General features: G+C 41.2%; 2 protein-coding genes across 4 annotated transcripts in view; both read left to right on the top strand.

The window, feature by feature from the left end:
• Positions 1-1,194: 1,194 nt before the first annotated feature.
• NEUROD1 (neuronal differentiation 1) lies at positions 1,195-5,197 on the top strand. The gene is made up of 2 exons (XM_074967719.1): positions 1,195-1,350; positions 2,681-5,197. Exon 2 carries the CDS (start codon positions 2,691-2,693, stop codon positions 3,762-3,764), a length of 1,074 nt encoding a protein of 357 aa, XP_074823820.1. The 5' UTR covers positions 1,195-1,350; positions 2,681-2,690; the 3' UTR covers positions 3,765-5,197.
• Positions 5,198-14,925: 9,728 nt separating this feature from the next.
• Positions 14,926-23,237, top strand: part of CERKL (CERK like autophagy regulator) — a 96,705-nt gene continuing 88,393 nt past the window's right edge. For all 3 annotated transcript variants that reach the window (XM_074967711.1, XM_074967710.1, XM_074967712.1), the window contains exon 1: positions 14,926-15,353. In XM_074967711.1, coding sequence (XP_074823812.1) covers positions 14,999-15,353 — 355 coding nt within the window. In that variant the 5' untranslated portion in view covers positions 14,926-14,998. The remainder of the gene's footprint in view (positions 15,354-23,237) is intronic.

Raw genomic sequence — 23,237 nt, 5'->3', positions numbered from 1 at the left:
CAGATTTGCACTTGAGCTACTGAACAGTGAGAAGGCACCTAACATTGCTTTCAAACTAGAACTAAACAGCCCATCATTCTTCCCCAAACAACCAATAAAGCAAGAACCATTCTGATAAAGTATTAATAAAAACGCTCACTGGTCCCTAAGTATAACATTTACTTTACCTACATCTTTAAAAGATGTTCATTTTCTGGTGACAAAGTTAAATTCTACTTAAACGTGCAAAGCTTGATTCATGACACATACAAAGGAGACTGTGTAATACTTTCAAGGAAATGTACAACCCGACCTAGCACGTGGCCTTTTATATAGATAAAAAGATATATGCCTGGATGATAACCGAAGGCAATAACACTCCGATAGTGAAATATATCATCAAAATGTGCGTTTGTTTGTGTGAATCTGTGTGTGGGGGTGTGAACAAGCGCACAGGACTGGATGAAAAGTGCCTGAAAAGAATTTCTGGTCTTCAGGAAATCAAGTTTTGAGCTGTTCAGGTGAGTGTGACATTGCAATAATTGACATTTAATGTCTACAAGATCTTTAAAAGTTGCTCAACTGTGTTTCCAGTGAGGAAAACAAATATACTAAGGAAGGAAAATGCTAAAAGGTGCCTTCACTGGGAAAGTGGAGAAACTGCAAACGCCCACTCTCGGGGCAGAGGTGAGGAGTGGGGTTGAAGGCACCAGACTAGGAGATAGTAACAATTACCGTGAAAAGAGGATATGTACATGCTGAAACCTCAGTGGATCTGTTCCCCGTCCCTGCTAACCAACTCTACTGGAAATTTCTTCTCTTCAAAAAAAAAAAACAAAAAAAAACAAAAAAAAAACCCCAAAACACACAAATCCCAGAGCAACAACAGCAGCGCCAGGAAAGTGCTCCCCTTCCCAGCAGCGAAAGGGTTAATCTCTCCTGCGGGTACAAACAGGTCCGCAGAGTCTCTCACTGGCGACAGATGGCCACTTTCTTTTGGCCACAAAGGGCTGGAATCGAGAGCTCCGCTGAATACAAAATGGGCAGGTCACGTGAGCAGCCAGGACCCTTTGCCTGACGTGGACTACCATATGGCGCGTGCCGGGGAAAGCTGAGAGAGGAGGGGAAAGAGGAGGGAGGAGGGGTTTACCAGGCAGCACCAGGGGCGCAGGCGCTATAGGCTATTAACAGCGAGCGCCTAGATCCCCTCTACCCCTCCCTCTCCTTTAGCGTCGCTGGCCCCGCTATATAACCTGCGCGTCCTGCACCCAGCCCCTAGAAAAAAGAGAAAACACCCTCACACAGGAGAGCTCTCCAGGAGTAACAGGGTTATGAGACCATCACTGCAAAGGGCACGCTAAAAAAAAGAAGGTAATTATAACCCCCGATTTTCTCCTCCGAAACAGAATTGCAGTAAAGATACCTGCAGCTGTATCGAGCTACAATGTGTGGGTGTTTAATGTAGTTTTTTAATCTGCCTACAACGGAAACAGTGTAATGCCCCAGTAGCTCAGTGTGTTTCATTCTAAAACATTATTTCCCCAGATTGCGATTATGGGAACCTGGGGTTTAAAAAAAACAACCCCGATTAATTTTTTCACATATTTAGTTGGTATTCCTCCTCTTCCTCAAGCCCCAGTGTAAATTTGGTCTGACTATCATTGTTTTCTGTCTATTTTGTAATTTACCACTTATATTTTTGAGGGGTAGTGGGACTAGAGGTAATACGGGGAGTTCATTACAGAATGGACTTGATGGTCAAAAGGTTTGAATGAGAAGGGTATTATTTCCCATAAGCAGAGAGGGTTGTTGGGAGAAGACGTTGGAAGAAATACCGCTGCAATTTATGGTAAAGCTGCTGTAGTGTAAATCGGGCTTGGAGGTTCGTTTAGGTAAGTGGTGAAGAGTTTGGAGAGGAGAGAGAGAAAAGCGCGCAGGAACTGCAAGAGCTGCTACCTGTTACAGTGTCGGAGATACCCAAGGCTTCAGAAGCCACTCACAGCACTGCACTCATTCAATTGTTGCACTGACGCCCTTGCGTTCCCCTCGGCAGAGACTTTGCCAGCATGGAACGCTGCCGTTCTGCGAATGATGCTCGGTTTCATCTCTTTGTGAAAGGGCTCAGCAGAACTTTGAGAATCCTGAGATGAAAGGAACCAGTAGTTTTCAGGCGGACAGTTTTTTAGAGAGAGTGTCACACCTGATCCCCCATCTGGAGAGCTGAGCCTTGCTTGGCTCTGAACAGTTCTGGAGATTGCATTCTGGCTATAGTACCAGGGGGGGAATTGCAGCTACTATAGGGAGGCGGTGGGAGGAAAAGGAGAGCAAGAAAATTAATAAAACCTGTGGTTACTGGATCTTTGTTTACAACTTTTTTTCCCGTAGAATCTGCAAACGTTCACAAAACTGCTTCATGTACTCCGATTGTGTCAGTCACATTTTCTTCTGCATAATCCATTTATATTCCCCGCTAATATTAGCAAGTTACATAATGGCATTGGAACATAAATACAACAATTATAAGCGAGAAGCGCAGGCACAATTAAAAGTTTAATTTCTTATTTTGGGGGAAACATAATGCCTTTGTACACCCCCACACACATTTTGTATATATTTAAAGAGAGAGGGACCGCTGTGGGAGGAGGGTTGTGTTTCTTCTGTTTAAAGTGTTTCTTCTCTTTTCGTCCCCTCTTAAATGCAGGACTTCAAAAATGACCAAATCCTACAGCGAGAGCGGGCTGATGGGGGAGCCCCAGCCCCAGGGTCCCCCGAGCTGGACCGATGAGTGCCTCAGCTCTCAGGACGAGGAACACGAGGTGGACAAGAAGGAGGAGGATCTCGAAGCCATGCAAGCCGAGACCGAAGAGGACTCGCTGAGAAATGGCGAAGAGGAGGATGAAGACGACGACTTAGAGGAAGAGGAGGAAGAAGAGGAAGAGGAAGAAGACGATGATCAAAAGCCCAAAAGACGGGGTCCCAAGAAGAAGAAGATGACTAAGGCGCGCATGGAGAGGTTCAAGCTGAGGCGCATGAAGGCTAATGCCCGGGAGCGGAACCGCATGCACGGGCTGAACGCGGCTCTGGACAACCTGCGCAAGGTGGTGCCCTGTTACTCCAAGACGCAGAAGCTCTCCAAGATCGAGACCCTGCGCTTGGCCAAGAACTATATCTGGGCGCTCTCCGAGATCCTGCGCTCCGGCAAGAGCCCGGACCTCGTTTCATTTGTACAGACCCTGTGCAAGGGCTTGTCCCAACCCACTACCAACTTAGTAGCCGGCTGCCTCCAGCTCAACCCCAGGACTTTCCTTCCCGAGCAGAACCAAGACATGCCGCCCCACATGCAGCCGGCCAGTGCTTCCTTCCCAGTGCACCCTTACGCCTACCAGTCCCCGGGTCTTCCCAGTCCGCCCTATGGCACCATGGACAGCTCCCATATCTTCCACGTGAAGCCTCCGCACTCGTTTGGGGCTACTCTGGAGCCATTTTTTGAAAGCACCCTCACTGATTGCACCAGCCCTTCCTTTGACGGACCCCTCAGCCCGCCCCTCAGTATCAATGGGAACTTCTCTTTCAAACATGAACCTTCCAACGAGTTCGATAAAAATTATGCCTTTACCATGCACTATCCCGCAGCTACTCTGGCAGGAGCCTCAGGCCACGGATCAATCTTCTCTGGCTCTGCCTCTCGCTGTGAGATCCCCATGGACAACATTATGCCCTATGAGAGCCATTCCCATCACGAACGAGTCATGAGTGCCCAGCTCAATGCCATCTTTCACGATTAACCCTTCAAAGCGCATCAGCGTCACCACAGAGAAGGAAACAAATCGACTGTATGTACAGTGACTGACTTGTTTACAAAGGGCAGCCCTTTGGGTACCACTGCTGCGAAGTGCAAATACTCCAAGATTCAAGTGATATATGTATTTATTGTCGTTTCTGCCTTTAGGTGAAACCGGGATGCAAAGTTCCTGTTCACCTTCTGTATTATTTTCTAATAGCTCTTGAAAACTACACTGTAAATTTGGTGTAGGGGGTATTCAGATTGTTTTAATTATCTGATCGGGATAACAAAATCACAAGCAATAATTAGGATCTATGCAATTTTTAAACTAGTAATGGGCCAATTACAAAATATATATAAATCTATATTTTTCAACCAACATTTTACTACTTGTTACCTTTCCCATGCTGAATTTATTTTGTTGTGATTTTGTACAGAATTTTTAATGACTTTTTATAACGTGGATTTCCTATTTTAAACCATGCAGCTTCATCAATTTTTATACATATCGGAAAAGTAGAATTATATCTAATTTATACAAAATAATTTAACTAATTTAAACCAGCAGAAAAGTGCTTAGAAAAGTTATGTTGCCTTAGCACTTCTTTCTTTTCAAATCGCTAACAAAATGCACAGTCCTGGCAATTTCTTTCCCATGAATTTATGTCCCCCCTTTACAATTAGAACCAGATCTCTAATTCTTGAGAGGATATAAGAACGAGATACTTATTTTCTATTAAAACATGTCAATTCAACACATTACTTGCACAAACTTGTATATAAATATTATAAGCAAATGCCAACACCCTTCTAGAATCAAAAGCTGCTTGACTATCACATACAATTTGCACTGTTTCTTTTAAGTCTTTGAACCCCTTTGCATTCCGTAATTTTGAAGAGAATTTGAAAATATTAATGTTTCCAGACAATATAAATGCATGATTTTATACATATTCGCACAATCGGTGGTTTGTCACATACTCATATTATGAATTGGAGCCTAAAACTAATCCGGATGTTAACGTTGGGCTATATATACCTATTGTAGTCAATTAGTACAGTAGCTTAAAACAAATTCAAACCATTTAACCCGTAATTAGAACAATAGCTATTGCATGTACAATGCAGTCCAGAATAAGTGCTGTCTGAAATGTAATGCTGGTTCAACTGGAATCAATCTGTACTGTAATTTTGTTTGTAATCCTGTATATTATGACTGTAATGCACACTGGGATTTTAGAAACATTCATCCATTTGCAACAACATAGTATTGGACATTTGATCGAATGTTGCATTTCTCTTAATATGTTATTTTTTTCTTAGTGTAAGTAATTCCTATGGGATTATTGTTTTATTTGGATAGCTCATGAAAGGTGCAACATTTATTATTTGTAGAATAAAACGGACTCAAAAGCAAAGTCCTGGATTCTTTCTTTGTTTTTATTTTTTGTTTTGTTTACTGTAAAACTACACTGTTTTGTATTGCTTGTCTAATTGTTTAACTTCAAAGGACATAAATAGAAATGTAGTACAATTTTTTGGGTAATATGAAGATGTCTGAATTTGAGTTTTTAACTTCAGGTTGCTGGTTTTGACTTTTGTATACTCTTTGTGACTGATGTGACCCTTCGCATTAAAAAAAAAAGACAGAAGTGTTAACATTTGTGGGCTACCAAGAACTCGCAAAATTTGCCTTTACTCTCCATTTTTTAATCCTTGTCACAACACAGCAGGGTTGAGAGTTGGAGTGGATTTCTTTAAACCTCAGGAAGCATCTTCATGTCTCCATCTTCCCTTGGTTTTTAATACTTGCAGATTTTCCTGGTGCTCAGTGAGAGCCCTGAGGGAAAGTATACATCTTAGCCATTATTTTCAAATATAGAGTGATTCAGCAATCACTAATGTAGTTAAAGTGAACCAGTCATTAAAGGATTAATTCTGACTCATTAAGGATTCCCTAAGTGGTACATAAAAAGCGAGTTATCCAAAGTTGTTTGCCCACAATATGGGAAGAATTGACCATTTATGGTCCAACTATTTGTTCATTAGAACGTGCTTCTCCGCCAGGGTCTTTTCCCGGCAGCAGGTACTAGCCTACGATTGGCTCCCATGGGCCCCACCTCTTATAGCCATACCTCTCTTGAGCCATTGGGCAGGCTCTTCCTGAGTTTGGCCCCAGCTCAGAAGTCTCTAGAACTAATTGCTTGCTCCACTCTGGAAGGTCTTGGCTCTCTCCTCCGCCATAGAGGTGGTGGCTAAGAATGAAGTATCTGGAGAATACTATTTTGGCACCATCCCTTCGCCCCAACCCTCAGCAGTGTTTCATTATTCTCCTTAGCAGCTGCACAGTTGTTGTTTTTCTCTAACCAAGGCCATGGTCCTGACACGACCAGTTCACCAGGCACTGTTCTCCTTCTTTCAAGACATGAAACATATGGTCCTTTAATTCTTAATCTTCAGTGGCCTCCTGGGGCTGTAGAAACCTACAGACATAAATTGCCAGAGAAACCTGAATAACCTAATGACCATGAACAATCTAGAAATGAAATTATCAACAGGTTTATCACAGACTGGTGCAAATGAAATGAGTGACCTTTTAAATGTCTCCTTGAAACACATTGTACAAAAGTCCTTCATCACAAGTGGGAGATACTTTATAAAGTGCCTTAAAATGAATCCCAAATGAATGAGCTTTCTTCTGAATGAGTGAAACTTGGCAGGTCTGATCTTATTATTATCTCCTATTTCAAAGGGTGCTTTATGGTAAAAACAAAAATCAAAGAACCAAATATTTATATTTGCAATGTGTTTATTGCCAGTCTTTTGGCCTAAAAACAAATACACTGAAAGTTAATTGCCAGGCGAGCTGATTCACTTTGCAGCAACTCAAATTCATTTGGCTGTAGTTGGATAAAGTGTGTTGCTCTGCAGTCTAGAAACTGTTGCTGAGTGAAAAGAAAAACAATCATTAGAGAACAACTTTTCAAGTACTCCATTGCTCTTTCCTAGACAGAAAAGATAGCTAAATATACTTCTGAATAACCTAAGGGGAAACGCTGAATGACAATTTTTAAGACAAAATTTAAAAAAATCTGACCTAGGTTTGCATGCCTCTTGGTTATATGTCTTCTTCTTAAACATAAGGATTCTTCTAGTCAGTCAAGGGGCAACTCACTTACCACCATCTTTTATTCAAAGGCAGGCACAGATGTTCCTTCTGCGGGGGAGATTTTAATTTATGAAAATTATATTGTTTATGCATGAATGCACTCTGCATAACACACAGTATTTCCATGTGATGAGAGAAATACCACAGAACCAGTGCCAATGTCAGGAACATATTCTGCAAATTTAGTCGCTTAAATGTTTAATGAATATTTGGAAGGGATTTTCAAACCACAAGAAACCTTTTTAATTACCTTCTCTTTTTCGCAGTTATTAATAAAATTCAATTCCTCTAACCAATGCAATTTACTTTAAAGGTCTGACTATGCTTTTGAATATTTGTTACCACGGTACTTGAAAAGAAATAATAATTAATAGAACAAACAAACTAATAAAGAAAATAAATTATATATTTTGGTAGATACTCCATTTTACACTTTTTCTTGTGAGTTTTGTTGTTTCTATTAGTGTTTCCCCACCACCATCACCACCCTCAGGCAAGACCAATATATTTTGAGTTATCTTTTCATGGTGCCTTTTCTTATGATGGTATAATATTTTTTTTCATACTGGAAATCATAATAGGCCAAATCCTGAAGTCCTTATTCAGGGTCTGATTGTTGTACCCCATCAGAGAGTGTTTAAAAAGAAAAAAGTACCTGCACAGTTCTCCTCAAAGATATCACAAAGCTGGTGGGGTTACCCACCATCCTTATGTGGGGTAAGATGAAAGCATGATTCTCCAGCACATATGGATCCCAGGTAATCAGCAGGAGGTTGGGACCATCTGCACAGGGGCCCTGTGCTTTCATTCCAGCTCTGTGCACTGGTGGCCCTTTCCCTATCTCAGTAACATAGCTCCCTTAGAACAGAATGTTTGGCAGTTGTCAGCTGCCCAAGAAGCCACACTTAAAAGGAGATCACCATCATTCAGGGGGCTTAGTAGAATAGTCTTTTCACCGTGATCTTCTTAGGGCTGATGTGTGGATGGTATTCATGGCCTGACCACTCTTTCCTCATCCCCATCCTCTTCTTGCTTTCTCTTCCTACATGGACCTATGAACCCATCAAAAGCACTCCATAGGCTCTGGGATAAGTAGGATCACTGCTGCAGAGGTGGCTGAGCCCCCTCATTGTGCTTGGGAAGGATGTGATACATGGGTGAAGGATTATAATTGGGAACCTCAGATTTAATCAATACTTACTTCATTGACTTCAAACAGTTGAGTAAACCACTAAATGATAACAATGTATGATCTCAGAGGCTAGTAACAGGGCAATAAATATTCTAAACTCAATCTTGGCATAAATATACCAGCCATTAAAACAAAGCTTTTTTAATTAAAAAGAAAAATGACTTTCAATCACCCAACACAAGTTTAATGTAAAATAAGTTAGAGTTGGTGAACTCCTAGCCTATATATTGCTCTCACTGTTCTAACAATAAAGGATTTGAAGTACCTCAGATACTAAATTTTGAAAAGAAGGGTACTTTTGATAGGATAGTACATAACTGCCATAAGGAACCCTACCAAACAATTTAAATAATTATAGAGCCAAATGCTGCTTATCTTATGTATGCAGTCCTTACTCATTCCTTATTCAGGAAAAACTCACGGAAAACAAATCTGCCATAGTGGGAATTTTGCATGACAGAGTCTGGAAAAGAACTGCAGAATTTGGTCCTTGTGTTTTTTATTTAAAAAAAATATAAATATGCTTAGTTTTTAGCTATCAAGCTGGGTTGTCTTAAAAAGTTAAAATGTACATTTAAAAATGGTCTAAATACATTATTTAGCTAACAGACATATTACAAAGAGTTTAAGATATATTAATGTGGCTTGAAATGATGGGTTGAAGAACTGTTCTGTATAAATGTGTACATAAGTGTTTTTTAAATAATTAAAATACATATTTAACAAACTGTCAGAAGCAAGGCAATTGAAAATTAAGGCTGATGTTGCTCTTTAAGCATTTCTTTTATGTATTTAGGTTGCCTATGGGGTGTGTTAAGCATAGAATATCAGTCCTGATTTGCAATTTCCTGGCCTGAACCAGTTTGCATCACAGACTTAATTGCATGTAAGATAAAATAAAGTATAAGTCATTGTGGTCTACATTCTGGTGAGAGCAGGACAAAAACCAGAATTCTGATTATAGTGTTATTGTACATTTTTAACATAACATGTCAAACTTAATGCAAAGAAGAAATAAAATGCCACTCTGGCCCATACATCCTTTTTTCATCTTACTTCATCCATATTATATCTTCTTTTGTTTGTCTTGTTTTCACCGATCTTCCAACTCCCTCACTTTTCAAAATTACTTTTTCCTTGTATTGCCTTCCAGTTGCCTCTTGTAACTGTTCAATCTTCCCCATTTCTTCTTGTTTTTCTCTTTGCAGCCATTTCATTCTTTGCCTTTTTTCAAGTTTACTTTGTCCTTCAGAGCTTCAAACTCTCTCTCTCTCTCTCCTTGTCCCCCTCCCTCTTCCTTGATCTACCTTTCCTGTGATAGGACACCAATAAAGCTCACCAATAAAGCTCACCCACAGAAAAGGTTTCTACTGCTAGAGTTCTCAATAGTATTTCACGCACGGCTATATCAATCTTAGAATTTTAGAAAAAGCTGAAGCTGATGTTTGATATTTCTGATTTAAAATCAAGACAGAAAAAATTAAAGTGTCTGTGTTGAAACAATATTGAAAACTGTAGGTACACGGACTACTTTAGACTTTACGTTCTTCTCTAGAGTAAACATTCTTGAGGGTACATACTTAAAAAAAAAAGGTGATGCTCCAGGTTTAAAAATCCACAGCATAGTACGGACTTTACACACTGGGCCTACTATTGTAACAAAGAGTGGTCATAGCCAGAAAAATGTGCAAGCCAGTGATGTGCTTCCAATGTCTAAATCCAGGGTCTTCCAGAAATTAATCTCTCTTAGCTTCTGATACAGTCCAGCAGCCAGCAGTTTTCAATTTCACTCTCCAGTCACAACCTGGTAATCAACACTTATTGATTCCTAACAGCACTTTCAAACCTCTCCTAGTTCTGATTTTTCTTCCCTGAGTCCAGCATCTGACAATCCCTCACCAGTCAAAAACTGGTCATCCAGATTATCCTCAGAGCTGACCATCATCCCTGTGGCCCTTTTCTACTTACAAACTTCTTGCTGGGAGAGGACATGTGATATGAACTTCTCCATCTCTTGATGGTTGTTCCTCCTCCATTCTTTCCCCCAAACTGCTGCCATCCCTTAATGTTCTTCCCCTCTTCTCCTATCAGGAAGTTGTCCCAACTTTTTTCTTCCCTCACTTGGCAAAGTTCTTCAGGGAAAATGTTTCTGGCCCTTTTCCTGCTCTCTCACATGAGTACAGCAAAAGAGATAGAGCTTCCTACAGCAGGGGAGGGGTAGCTCTGGTGGAAGAAGGGTTGGCAGCTTTCCCTGTTTCCTGCTACTCCTCTTCTCTCCTTGTTAGCGTCTTCTCTGGTTTTGCCTCTCCTATTACCAGCTGCTACCATCTCCTGCCCTTTCTGCTGCTTTGCTCCATGTGTGAGTAGCAGGGGAAATGAAACCAATCTGATTCAGTTCCAATGGTCCTACGTATTACAAGTACAACAGAGAAGCAATAATAGGTGACTACTGAGTTTCAAACATAAAGGATAACTTATGTAAAATATAGCACAAACCTATTTTTAAAGGACATCATTCAACAATATTTTATTCATGGTGCAAAATCATACTCAGTACAAAATCATACATTTGAATCACAGTGCATGATCTTTTGCACAATTATTGCTGAAATAAGGGGCAAAGTGTGTCCTCCATTTACTTGATGGAAGTGCATTGTGGGACATTAGATACAATAACTGATAACAGATCATCTTTAAAGTGATGTACATTCCTTAATATAAAGACTGCCAGTCTTTTTAAACATAGAAAATAACCAACATTTTAACATGAGGCTCCCGTGTAGCCCCTCTAAAGCCCTTCCAGGCAGCAGGAAAAAGTCATCTGAAGATTTTTTCACCAAATCCATCTGTGGTTATGTTCTGCAACTTACCTCCTTATTTATCCGCATTGCTCTAGGCTTCCCTACTCTCATTGGTTTATTGCACAATACTAGCATGCCTATTTGCAATAGGAGGACACACATGACAAGTTACAGAATCTTTGAGCAACTTGCAACAGTATTCTTACCACCTTATCCATATTTCTGGTAGCAGTGAGCAGCATGTCTCCCACATGTTGCTGACCATGCCACAATCAGAAATAGCCATGGGCCTCACCTCCACACCTAGGACATCCTGGGAGATCTGCAGAAAGCCAAGACTATAGTGTGGAGACCTTGTACCTTTGTATTCAATCTGGACCCTGGTGGCTTCCCTCCATTATGGACGTAACCAAGCTGTTGTTGTCTCTTGGATCTCCAGGAGAGGAGGGCTTGGTGGAAGATGTAATTTGGTATTACCTTTTCCCTGGACTCTCCATCATGCCTCTCCTCCCCAGCAAGATGGGGATGACATGTCCTGCTCAGTCTCAGACCCCTCTCTCAACTCAGATCCCAAATCTGCAGAGAGACTTTTGTGCTATCCAGAGAAGCAGGAACAGGAATATGTAGGCAACTGAGGTCCCTTCTACCAAGGAGAGGGGAGATCCAAATGGGGAGGTTTAGAAGATCGATCCACACCATAGCTAAAATCTACTGAAAGGCAGATCTATATCAGTGCCAGGTGGAAATGATTATAGTTAGTATGTATAGAAAAACTCTTCAGTTGTGACAGCTAATCTATGAATTGACATTATACATCTGAATTTAAAAATATTTTTATACACCAAATTAATTAAGTATATTGGAAATCCATGTATTATGCACAGAATAACAGTTGTCTTGGGAGACAATACCAGTCTAGAATTTACTCAAAGGTTTTGATAATGGAGTATTTATTAATGGCAGCAGAGGCCAATAACATCTAATGTTCCCTCTAAGGATTTCCTCTGCTACATACATTACGTATATATTTAATTTTATTCTTTTATGTTTTTAATCTATTTAGTTAAAAATATTAAGTTATTGATTTACTATCACCTTAAAGTAAAAGTAATACAAGGCTATTACAACTTTCACTGATGTCAGTTGAAGGGTATTACAAGTCTCTTGGGAACTGTAATACTCTTTCACTGATGTCAGTAAAAACTGTAATACCATTCCACGGACACAAAGGAGTTATGAGAAATAAACTGGCATTTATTATTTGAGATATACTGTGTAGGCTAATAAGTGGTTCCAGAGACAAATAAAGATTGCTGAAGCAGTTAATATAGAGCAAAGAGCCTGAAAGTTGATGTACCTATTCTTATTTTTATCATATATTGTACTTTACCTTCTAGTTAATCATTTAACTTTCCTTCTAAGTGACATCAATGAAAATACATTAAAGCTCTCATTGCTGTCAAATAACTGATACAGGTTTTATTGGTTCATCTACTGTTATAGTTGTCAGAATAATACTCTGGAAAGTATATTTGGTCTGCAGTTTTTTATCCTGCTATACCAACTTCTCGCATGAGTTCTGTTTAAACAAAAGACAGATATCTCCAAATTTTTTACATAATGTCAACCTTTTGCATTTTATTTTATTATTTCGCAAAGTATATAGATTCAAACAGAGAAGATCCACATGGAAAAAATATTTGGTACAACTTACAAAAAAACAAATAAAAAAGAAGTCAGAATAGGTCCCTTATTGCTAAGAGTTTTAAGCAAGCAGAAGTTTTATATGATTAGATATTTGTCCCTTGTAAAATAATCATTGTTTAAACAAGCTTTTAATTATTTGTTATAAAATATGGTAATATACTACTGAATTTTTATTTTTTAAATTTCATGTACAAGTACTGCACTTAAAATATTTTTCACAGAAAGGTTGACGTGATGATCGTATAACAGCAGAATAGTGGTCACTGGTGGAGACCTTGCTGTTTATCATTCTTGACCTGTAATTCTCTTTTGCTAAAATCTCTATCTGTACTTTTTATGTAAACAAAATATGTTAAAGCCAAATTGTGCCATCAGATATGCACACACAAGTCACAATCTGAAACAATTATACATTAATCTTCAGACAGAAAAGCATTGACATATTTTCTCTTTTATTAAGAAAGTGCTGATATGACAGGTCTATTATTACATTGTCATGTATGATGGCAATCCTGAGAAAAATAATAATAATAACCATACTGTGTTCTGACAATTGTGATTGTATTCCAATTATCCATGAAGGGACAAATGAAATCTAATTTCCCAGTCCCACAATTTCCTATTTTTGGTAACACTGGTGCATGCCGTGATGGGAGCCCTACCATTGATAAGGCTTCTGTGGATGCCAGGGTTTTCACATCATAATTTTGGTGTGCTCCAAGCAGCTTTAGGGAACAAGGATGAAATCCTGGCCCCATTGAAATCAATGGCAAAATCCGTATTGACTGCACAAGGGCCAGAATTTCACTCATTTAAAATGACTCCACCACCTTGTTTATGTTACTCCAGCATATTGCTATCAATGGTGGTGTTGAATTGGTGTAGAAATGGTGGGAAATGTTTGCCTAAAACACAGCCCTTCAGATCTATTTCAGAGTAACAGCCGTGTTAGTCTGTATTCGCAAAAAGAAAAGGAGTACTTGTGGCACCTTAGAGACTAACCAATTTATTTGAGCATAAGCTTTCGTGAACTACAGCTCACTTCAGCTTATGCTCAAATAAATTGGTTAGTCTCTAAGGTGCCACAAGTACTCCTTTTCTTTCTTCAGATCTATGTTTGGTGGCTGACACTCAGTCAATCCTAGAGAAAACTAGTTTTGAGTATAACTTTTTGTTAATAAAAGTTGTAACAAAAGGGTCATCAGGAACTGTTCTGAACATCATGTGAGCTGGTCAGATAGCATAATTGGTATTACATAGCAATAATGTTTTGCAATTCCACAGGGCCCTTTTTGTGAGAATCTCTCTGCAAACCTTTGCTCATCTCCCCTTCGTACAGCATTGCTAAGTCCAGCCATTCAAAAATCATGAGTCAGCTCTCCCAAATCATAAGAGTGTCTTAACAAACCATGATTTCTGTGTGTATGTGTCTCTCCCCTCAGAAGGGTTTTTAAAATGAACCCAAATCCACCCAGATTTGAATCTTTACACTGCACACTGATCACCTTTGTAAGCTCTTCTCTGCAGCCATGAGGGCAAGAATCTTTTTTAAAAATGAAAACCAACATTCTTATGTATCACATGACCCCAGGAGTTAGGTCTTTAATACAAACTACAAATATTGCCAGGCTTGAGAAAAAATTCTGAGAGCTGTTTGCTATTTATTTATTTAGGAAAACCAGCTTACAAATTCCCTGCCATGTAACTACCAGAAACAAAACAGACCTTCCAAACCCTAAACTTTTGTTTAGGGAGACATTATACACGACCATAATCATCAGATCTTTCGGTGCAACCGGGTGTTACCATATTACAACATGTCGTTCCTAGTGATTTTAGTAAGTGGAGTGAAATCTCCACGCAGAGGTAAAAGAGCGAGAGCATCAGCAACACTTGTAACAGGGGTGCGAAGGGCTGAGGCTCAGGGGATGATCCTGCTCCCATTGACTTCTGCGTGCCTCTCCAAACAACCCGGGCAAGCTCACAGCAAAGGGCCTGATCCTATTAAAGGCACCTCAGGCTTCGCATGTGCTACGGCCAAGGGACCCTTGCCCCACGCCGCCAGCAACGGTCAGTGGGGGCGGCATCCAGCCCTTTCCTCCTTCAAGGAAGCGGGCCTGTAGTGAAGGCTGCGCAACAGGCACCCAGCGGAGTAATGATCCCGACGGGCTCCACCCGGCATTCCGCGCGCGACCGTACGGACCGCCGTTAACGGGCACGGCTGGAGGGCGCGCGCCCGCCTCCCTCCGCCGCCGGCCGGCTCGCGCACTCTCACAGGATGGGCGGGGGAGAGGAGCCGCTGCCTTGGCAGCAGCGGGGCCGCGGAGAGTCTCTCGCCTCAACTTGGCTTGGAGGGTGGCGCCGCCATGCTGGGGGCCGAGACCCCCTTCCCCCGCCCCAGGAGAGAAGCTTGGCCCGAGCTCGTGGAGGACCCTTCGCCGCCGGGGAGCGGGGCGGAAGACTCGGCTGGGCAGGGGATTGCCGCCACCACCTCTTCCTACTCCTCCTCCTCCTCGATGGCGCATCGGTGGGGGGAGGAGGAGGAGGAGAGGTGGGGGGCGTCCCCCCTGGACAGAGACCCCCCGCGCGGCGGGGAGGCGGCCGGGGGCGAGGAGGAGCCGCTCCTTAGGGGCATCTTCCAGATCGGGAAGAGGAGCTGCGACGTGGTGCTCAGCGCCAGGCAGCTCAGGTGGAGCCCCATCCAGCCCGAGAGCCGCGGGGGTGAGTGAGGGGAGCAGGCTGGGGGGAGAGGGGGCAAGAGGGAGCGGACCCTGCTGCTGCTTCAATGCACCCCCACCAGCCTTCAATGTGCTGTCAAGGAGAAGGTGGTTTGGGGCTGGCGTATTTCCCCCTCCAACCAAAACTGACGGATAAGTCTCCAACTTGTTACCGGAAATGATCCGGCCCCAAGCACCATCCCACCCTGATGGCGCATGGGGGACTGTGCATCGCCCCTGTTTTGCTCCTTTAGTTGATCTTGTTTTGAACACTTGCTAAATTGATTGAGGACAGTTCAGGCAGGGAGGGATCAGGGACGCCTGCAAGCCTTACAAGGGGCTGAGCAGCCACAGGGCAGAGAGCAGCAGCGGGAGGAGGTAGTTGCCAGAGTATGTTGGATACATACATATTAAGTTACTATAACAACTAAAAAGAAAAGGAGTACTTGTGGCACCTTAGAGACTAACCAATTTATTTGAGCATGAGCTTTCGTGAGCTACAGCTCACTTCATCGGATGTAGCTCACGAAAGCTCATGCTCAAATAAATTGGTTAGTCTCTAAGGTGCCACAAGTACTCCTTTTCTTTTTGCGAATACAGACTAACACGGCTGTTACTCTGAAACCTATAACAACTAAGTCATCACTAAAGTACCACTTGTCCCTTCTGGAGAGGGCCAAACCTTTGTGTTCAGTTTTTGGACCAGTATCACTTTATGCTTCTGTGGCTATTTCCTTTTTTGCCAGACCACAAATTTTACCTATGAAAGGAGGACAATTTGCATCAGATGAAATTTTCAGAACAAAACTGCTGAATTTCTAGTAGAAGAGGGCTTTTTGCTGTGGTTTCATCTTACAAATCAGTTTATGGAAATTGAAAGCTTACTTAAAACAGGATTACAGTAAATTAGTTAAAAGAGATAATTACTGGCATCACTCTCCACTTTAAATCTGTGCCAGCAATAAAAGAGGGGAATTTAATTAAATAAGGTTATCAAGATCTCAAACCTAAAACCAAGTATCTCTGGGCAGTTTTTCATTTTTATTATTGTATATAAACACTATGGAAACATGAAATAGTATGTCTTACAGCTTTTAGCCATAGGCAGAATAGTAAAAGGATTTTTATTGATTCTGCAGCATCAGTTCTTTGCACGGCTTTGGAGCTGTGCTCCGGCTCCTCTCCAGCTCCAGGCAAAAACCTGCAGCTCCACTGCTCTGGAGCTGCTCTGCGCTCCAGCTCCAGGCTCTGCTCCAAAGCCCTGGTTTTTTGCCTTTTAATCTAAGTGACAGCTGTATATATGTTATATAGTAATTTCTTGTGAGATGTGTCTAAGTTTTAGGGTGAGGTTTGTGGATCAAATCCTGCTCCACCTACTTAGCTAAGTAGTTCTTCATATTTCGAATGTGAGTAATGCAAACAGGATTTAGCTCAATGTCTTTATCTCAGGGTTTTGTGTCAAACTCCTTGATATTTATTACGGTGCAATTTGAAAGGCAACAGCAAAAGAAATTAAGCTCCAGCAAGTTGTGGTGATAAAACAGTCTTCAATGAGCAAAGCTGTTGATTGCGTAAAACAAAATCTGTTTTACAAAAGATTTTACAAAGGGAAATTTTTCAAATATCTGCATGTTCTTAATTCAGAGTTACAGATAAATATTTGTTTTTCCAGCAACCTGGCTCTTTCAGCAATTGCTAAATCATAATCTCTGCTCACATCTTCTCCAGGGTGTCCATAGTGGGACTCCACTGTACTTATCTTTTAGAGCTGGGTCTCCAGCAGAAGGCGAATGGTATGTTTAATAAATGCAGAGAGGTGCTTATTGTATGAGAGAAATGGCACAAAATCCATACTACTGTGATCAGATTATTGCTGTGGCATAACTAACTCATGCATACCTAAAAGCTATACCAAAGGAATTTTGTGTTCAGCTGTAAAAAGGAACTTTGAGACATGGTAATGCCACCAAACAATCCTGTTTCTCGGGGTTCCCCCAATCACAACAGCTCAAAACTGTATGATACTCCTGGGGCATATGACTGTGCACATATGTAGTCCAACATGCCAGGCTGCATCTCAGGACTCTTCAAAGTTGTCTGGCCTCTGTTTATTCACCAAATCATCACCATCTGAACATGGTGCCCTTGTGAGTACTGACTTTACTACATTGGTGGACAGACCCCCTCCGTGTTTGTGTGGGAGTTCCCTTTGTCCGCTGTCAGCCTTTGCTGACACTGGTGACAAACACATCTGCCCTGTGATGGGGAGTTCATCTGGGTCCCCTCTGAACTCAAGGTTTGTGGTCCTCAAGGATCTCCTATCTTCATATCCATGTCAGAGAGCTAAGGGCTGTCTGCCTCACCTGTCAGGCTTTCCTATTTTGTGTCCAGGGAAAAAGCCTGTTTGTTCTTACAGACAACACTGTGGTGATGTGTGTTTTACCTCAACAGGCAGTGGGGAGCTCACTCTTTTTTCTGCTTTATCAGGAAGCAATTCACCGATGGAACTTTAACTGAACTTGTAGTGTGAGTCTCAAAGCCTCTTACCATCCAAGGGTGCAGAATGAGCCGGTGGACCACCTAAGTAGATAATTTCCAAGCTACCATGAGTGGTCTCTCCACCTGGATGTAGCCAGATGAATTTCCAGCAGTGGGGGACTCCCCAGATAGACCTGTTTGCAAAGAAAGCTTTCAGGAAATGCCAACAGTTTTGCTCCCTACAAGGCCACAGTCCCGGTTCCATCACAGATACTTTCCTGCTGCCCCGGACAAACAAGCTGTACTACACTTTTCCCCCAATCCCACTCCTACACAGAGTGCTGCTAAAGATCAAACAGGACCAGGCCTAAGTTATATTAATAGCCCCAGCGTGGCCTCCCCTTTATTGGATCTGTCATTGGCAGCTCCAATTTCACTCCCATTGCACCCAGACTTGATCTCCTAAGATCATGGTTGACTGCTCCATCCAAACCTACGGGCCCTTCATTTAGCAGCTCTTGGTCAGAACAAGTTTTCCGTGCATTGTTAAATAGTGGAAAGCCCACTATCAGAGCTGTTTACATGTCAAAATAGAGGCGCTTTCCTATTTGGTCGTGTCAGTTTGGGGTCTCCAGTGCAGTTCTCTATCCAGGATATACTGGATAATCTCTTGCACCTAAAACAGGTCTGTCAAGGTCCAATTGGCAGCAGTATCAGCTTTCCAGCCACATGTGGATAACAGTTCTACATTTTCTAATGACTTGAAGGGCTGGAAAGATTTTACTTTAAAATAAGGGAACCTATAACCCTGGCACTTGAATCTAGTTTTGTCAAAGCTCAAGGGCCATTGTTTGAGGCTCTAGTTCCTTACTTCACCTACTTCCAAAGGTGGCTTTTCTAATGGGTAGCGCTTCAGCCAGAAGAGTGGCTGAACTGCGTGCCCTGACATCTGAACCACCTTGTACAATTTTTTTTTTAAGGATAAGGCGTACTTGCGGCCTCATCTGAGATTTCTCTCTAAAGTAGTATCTAACTGTCATATTAAAGAGTTAATTTATTTACCTATGTTTTACCCCAAACCACATGCCAATAAAGAGGAGTAACATCTGCAAATTGTATGCATTAGAAGAGAGCTGGCTTTCTACATAGACAGAACTAGTTTCATTTGTTAACCCAACTGTTTGTGGCCATAGCAAATAGAATGAAACGTCTCATGATCTGTTCACAAATAATTTTGTCTTGTATAACTTTCTGCATGTGTTTGTTATGATCTGGCAGGCATTTCCCCACTGGGCAAACTGACGCCATGTTCCGTAGGATCACAAGCGGCCTCAATGGTGTTTTTTGTGTAAGTTCTTATCCAGGACATTTGGAAAGTGGCAACCTGGTCTTCAGTTTATACCTTCTCATCCCATTATGCTTCTGCTGAGTGCTCCAGAGAGAATGCTAAATTTGAATGAGTTGTACTCCAGTCTGTGTACTTCAATGAACTCCAATCCCTCCTCCTACATTACAGCTTGTAAGTCACGAAGAGTGGAATGCACACATGCAATCACTCGAAGAAGAAAAAATGGTTACTAACCTTTTGTAACTGCTGATCTTCAATATGTGTTGCACATGTCCATTCCATGACTTGCTGTCCTACTCCAGAGCTGTCCCTCAAGAAGGGACTGAGGGAACTTGGGGGCAGTTGGGCCTTCTGTACTGGCACTCAGTGGCACGCATCAGCAGAGGGCTCTGGAGCTGCCTTGATGGGTACCACTGAGGGGAAAATGTCTAGCAATTCTGCATGTGGGCACACGCACACAAAGAGTCAAATGGACATGTGCAATACATCTTGACAAATAACAGTTAGAAAAGGTTAGTGACTTTTTTTTTTCCCCAGCAGATGTGCACTTCATTTAACTTTAGGGTTGGTTGATCTTTTCCTTTTGTTTTAGATCTCCGTGAACAAGGCCAGGAAATCCTCTAGTATTTTCAGTTATGGAGTTCTTTCCAGGTGGATTTGAGAGAGGCTGCTCTGCTAGCTCTCTTAGGATCCAGGCCTTTGCTGCAGCATAAAAGGTTTTTCAGTGACGTTTCACCCCCTCATAACCAGGCTCTTCATGGTAATCTTACTTTAGGCCACCTATTAAGTTACCCATTTGCCTTTGGAGCCTAAATTTACTGCTAAGTATACTTCGTGTTTGAACTCATCCTGCCACTCTACATTTGTTTGAGGAAAGCAGTTTTTCTGCTATCAGTCACCTCAGCCCAGAGGGTCAAAGTACTTACAGTTCTGACTTATGATAACTCTGTACCTCATGTTCCACATGGTAAGGTAGTTCTCCAAGTATGTTCCAATTTTCTCCCCAGGGTGGTCCCAGCCGTCTGCCTTAGCTAGGAAATCTTACTGACCAACTTCTGTTATAAACAGAAGACCAGATAAGAGGCCCAGTGGCATTTCCTGGACATCCATTGAAAACATAGTCTTCCTTTCCTGAAGTGAAGGGAGCCTTCCATGTTAGCCCTGGGGTTGCTGTCCTCAGGAGGTGGTCAGCTCTCCTCAGTGGGCTTCCATTGGTCTGTTTCTAAGAACATAATAATGGCCATATTGGGTCAGACCAATTATCCAGAAAGCCCACTATCCTGTCTTCTGACAGTGGCCAGTGCCAGATGCTTCAGGGCAATTTCAAGTGATCCGTGACCTGCCTTGTACAGTTTCAACTTCTGGCAGTTGGAAGTTTAGGGATATCTGGACGATGGGGTTGTGTCTCTGGCCATCTTGGCTTCTCCTCTCCTGTCACTTTAGCCTAGCCTTTCTTAGCTTCTCTATAGTTACTCTGTCTCCTTGGTTACTGCTAGTCAGACCCATTTTTCCATACTGATAGGCATAACAGAAAATCAGATTTCTTACCTTGTCAGTTGTTTTTAGTGATGTAACAGCACCAGAATGGACACCCTCGCAGGATGTTGCAGTGGGAAATTGGCTCTGACAAAGTGACTGATCAGGATAGTGTGGTCTAACCATAATTTTTCCCCAGTTCTGGAAATTGTCTGTTGGTGGAGGAGGTAGAATGAGGTGCCCAGACCCTGCCCCAATTGGCTGTTACTTTCCTGACTGAGAGAGAAAAAGAGGGCTCACCTATGTGTCAATACTGGTGTTACCACATCAGGGAAAATAATTGATGAAGAAAGGGGAAAAAACTTTTTTTTCCAATGCGGATCAATATATAACCTGAGATAGTATAGCTGCTCACGCCTGAGCAGCACTTCAAAATCATAGAAAAGAAAGAAAACTACTTGAAGAATAGATTTAAAAATTCTCAGTGTGGGGCTATTTGAAAACTTTGAAGATTTATAATACTTCTTCCCAACAGAACCTAACAAACAGCTAAAGTGAAAGATACTGGATTAACAGCACTGGAAATGGGAGTCACTTGCATATTAGAATAGCTACAGCACCAGGAATGGCAAACTTTCCCGGGCTGTTCTCCCAATATATCTTTTCCCTATCCTGGGAAGACTCTTTGTAGTTGAAAGGACTTTATTCTCGATGTCACTTTCATTCTTGGGCGTCTGTCTTGAGACTGCCAACAAGAATTTCAATTTGTGGCAATTTTGGTATTGGTTTATGATGCAGATGCTTGTCACCTAGGAAATGGACAGAGATTGCCAACTGATTCAACATTGGCCATGGGTCTAAAACTTTCAGTATCTGTAGATGTGGGGGCTTCTGATAACTAAAGATAATTTTGGCATGTTTCTTCATTCTTGAAGACTTCTGGGCACATCTAAAAATGTGTGGAATCAAATAATTTATATTAGCATGTACCTAAGGTACCTGGAGAGCTCAAAGCAAATCTTTTTTATAATACTGAACAATATGTTTTTGTAGAAAGTTTTAAAAAACTGTACAGGAATGTTTTTAAAAGCATAATAAGAAAAAAAAAAGAGATATCAAAACAACAACAAAAGAGTAAGTCCTTAGTAATAAATGACTTGGAATTAATTCCAAGTACATAATAGTCTGCTGCCAAAGCTATTTAGGAACAGATGTGGGTGAAATAGATACCAGTAGTCTGTTCGGGATATTAAGGTAAGACATCTGTCAGTCTATTGGGTAGTCAAGAATAATGGAAATAGGAATAACACCAAAAATGGCCTATAACGAAATGTGAATTATTGAAGTTATTAGTTGATCAAATTAGAAGCTTTTGATTTTGGCTGCTGATATATAGAGAACATTTTCTTTAATATTTGAACTAGTGGGTTATCTGGTGTCCAAATACAAATGTGATAATATATTCAAGTGGTGGACATAAAAATGAGTAATACTAGATACATCTGACAAAATCAGCTTTGTATTACATGGTTTAATTTTCATTTTTAAAATTATCTGAATATCTTTAGCAGTTTCACACATTCTAAACTTTAAAGACTCAGCTATTTCCTGAGAGAAACAAAACAGGATTTTATATTAGTATGTCTTCTCTATATCCTTTTTGTTTAATGATGTATAAATATTCATCTGCTTCTTTCTGCACATGAACATTAATTTGTGAGACTATTTTTATAAGATGGAATGTGCTGATAAATTATAAGACAAATGTTCATCTTTTGTTATCTTTTGCCACTTTCAGGCATTACTTCTTTGATTCTCTTAAGTGTAGGAGCAGAAATTGAGTAGAATTAATAAACTTTGAGTGCATGCTGGTGCTTGTGTCTAGTTTGTGCATACATTAAATTTTTCTGCATACAGGCGCGAGAGAGAAAAGTGAAAAAAATATAAATACAAATTTCTGTATTGGACCCTGGTCCTGCAAACATACATGTGCTTAAGTTAGTGAGTTGGGAATATTCATACTTTAAATTTAAGTGCTTTAAGTTTTAAATTTTAAGCATGTGATAAGGGCATGCAAGGTTGGGGTCCGAGTGCTATTTGGGTTTCAAACAGTAGTGTCCTCATAATAGTTGGATTTCAAACAATGCAAGGGAAATCTAATTTGTAGGAATTTTTTCAAAACATAGAAATAGTTCTATTGGGCTTAGGTTTAAAACAACAACACCTCTCCACCTCCAAATGCCTCCCCTTTGTTTTTATGAAATTTAAATCTTGGACAAATATTAAATTGAGTGTTTTTCTGCACTAAGGAATTATTAGACTTAAATATCTGTAAGCCCTGTAAATGGAAAGATACTCTCATTGTAACGCTGTAATTGAAGTCATGACTTGCCACTGGCACTTCCTTTTTGTGAGTGTTTGTGTGTGCATATAAGGGTGGAGAATATCAGTCATGAGTATGTGGAGAGCCAGAATGTGAGTTCAATGTTGGATAACTTCGCTTTGATGATGATGAGTTCAGTCCCATGCAATCTCCTGATCTTGGGAGATGCACTGGAAGCCAGGGCCATCTTCATGGAGGGTCTG

This window comes from Natator depressus, chromosome 11 (genome assembly GCF_965152275.1).
Source record: "Natator depressus isolate rNatDep1 chromosome 11, rNatDep2.hap1, whole genome shotgun sequence".
In the NCBI taxonomy this organism is placed as follows: domain Eukaryota; kingdom Metazoa; phylum Chordata; order Testudines; family Cheloniidae; genus Natator; species Natator depressus.
The sequence above is the reverse complement of the archived record's forward strand: the minus strand, read 5'-3'. Positions and strand labels throughout refer to the sequence as shown.

Bases quoted from the DNA above. Each gene is read 5' to 3' on its own strand.
- NEUROD1 (XM_074967719.1), top strand. From the start codon at position 2,691: ATGACCAAATCCTACAGCGAGAGCGGGCTGATGGGGGAGCCCCAGCCC.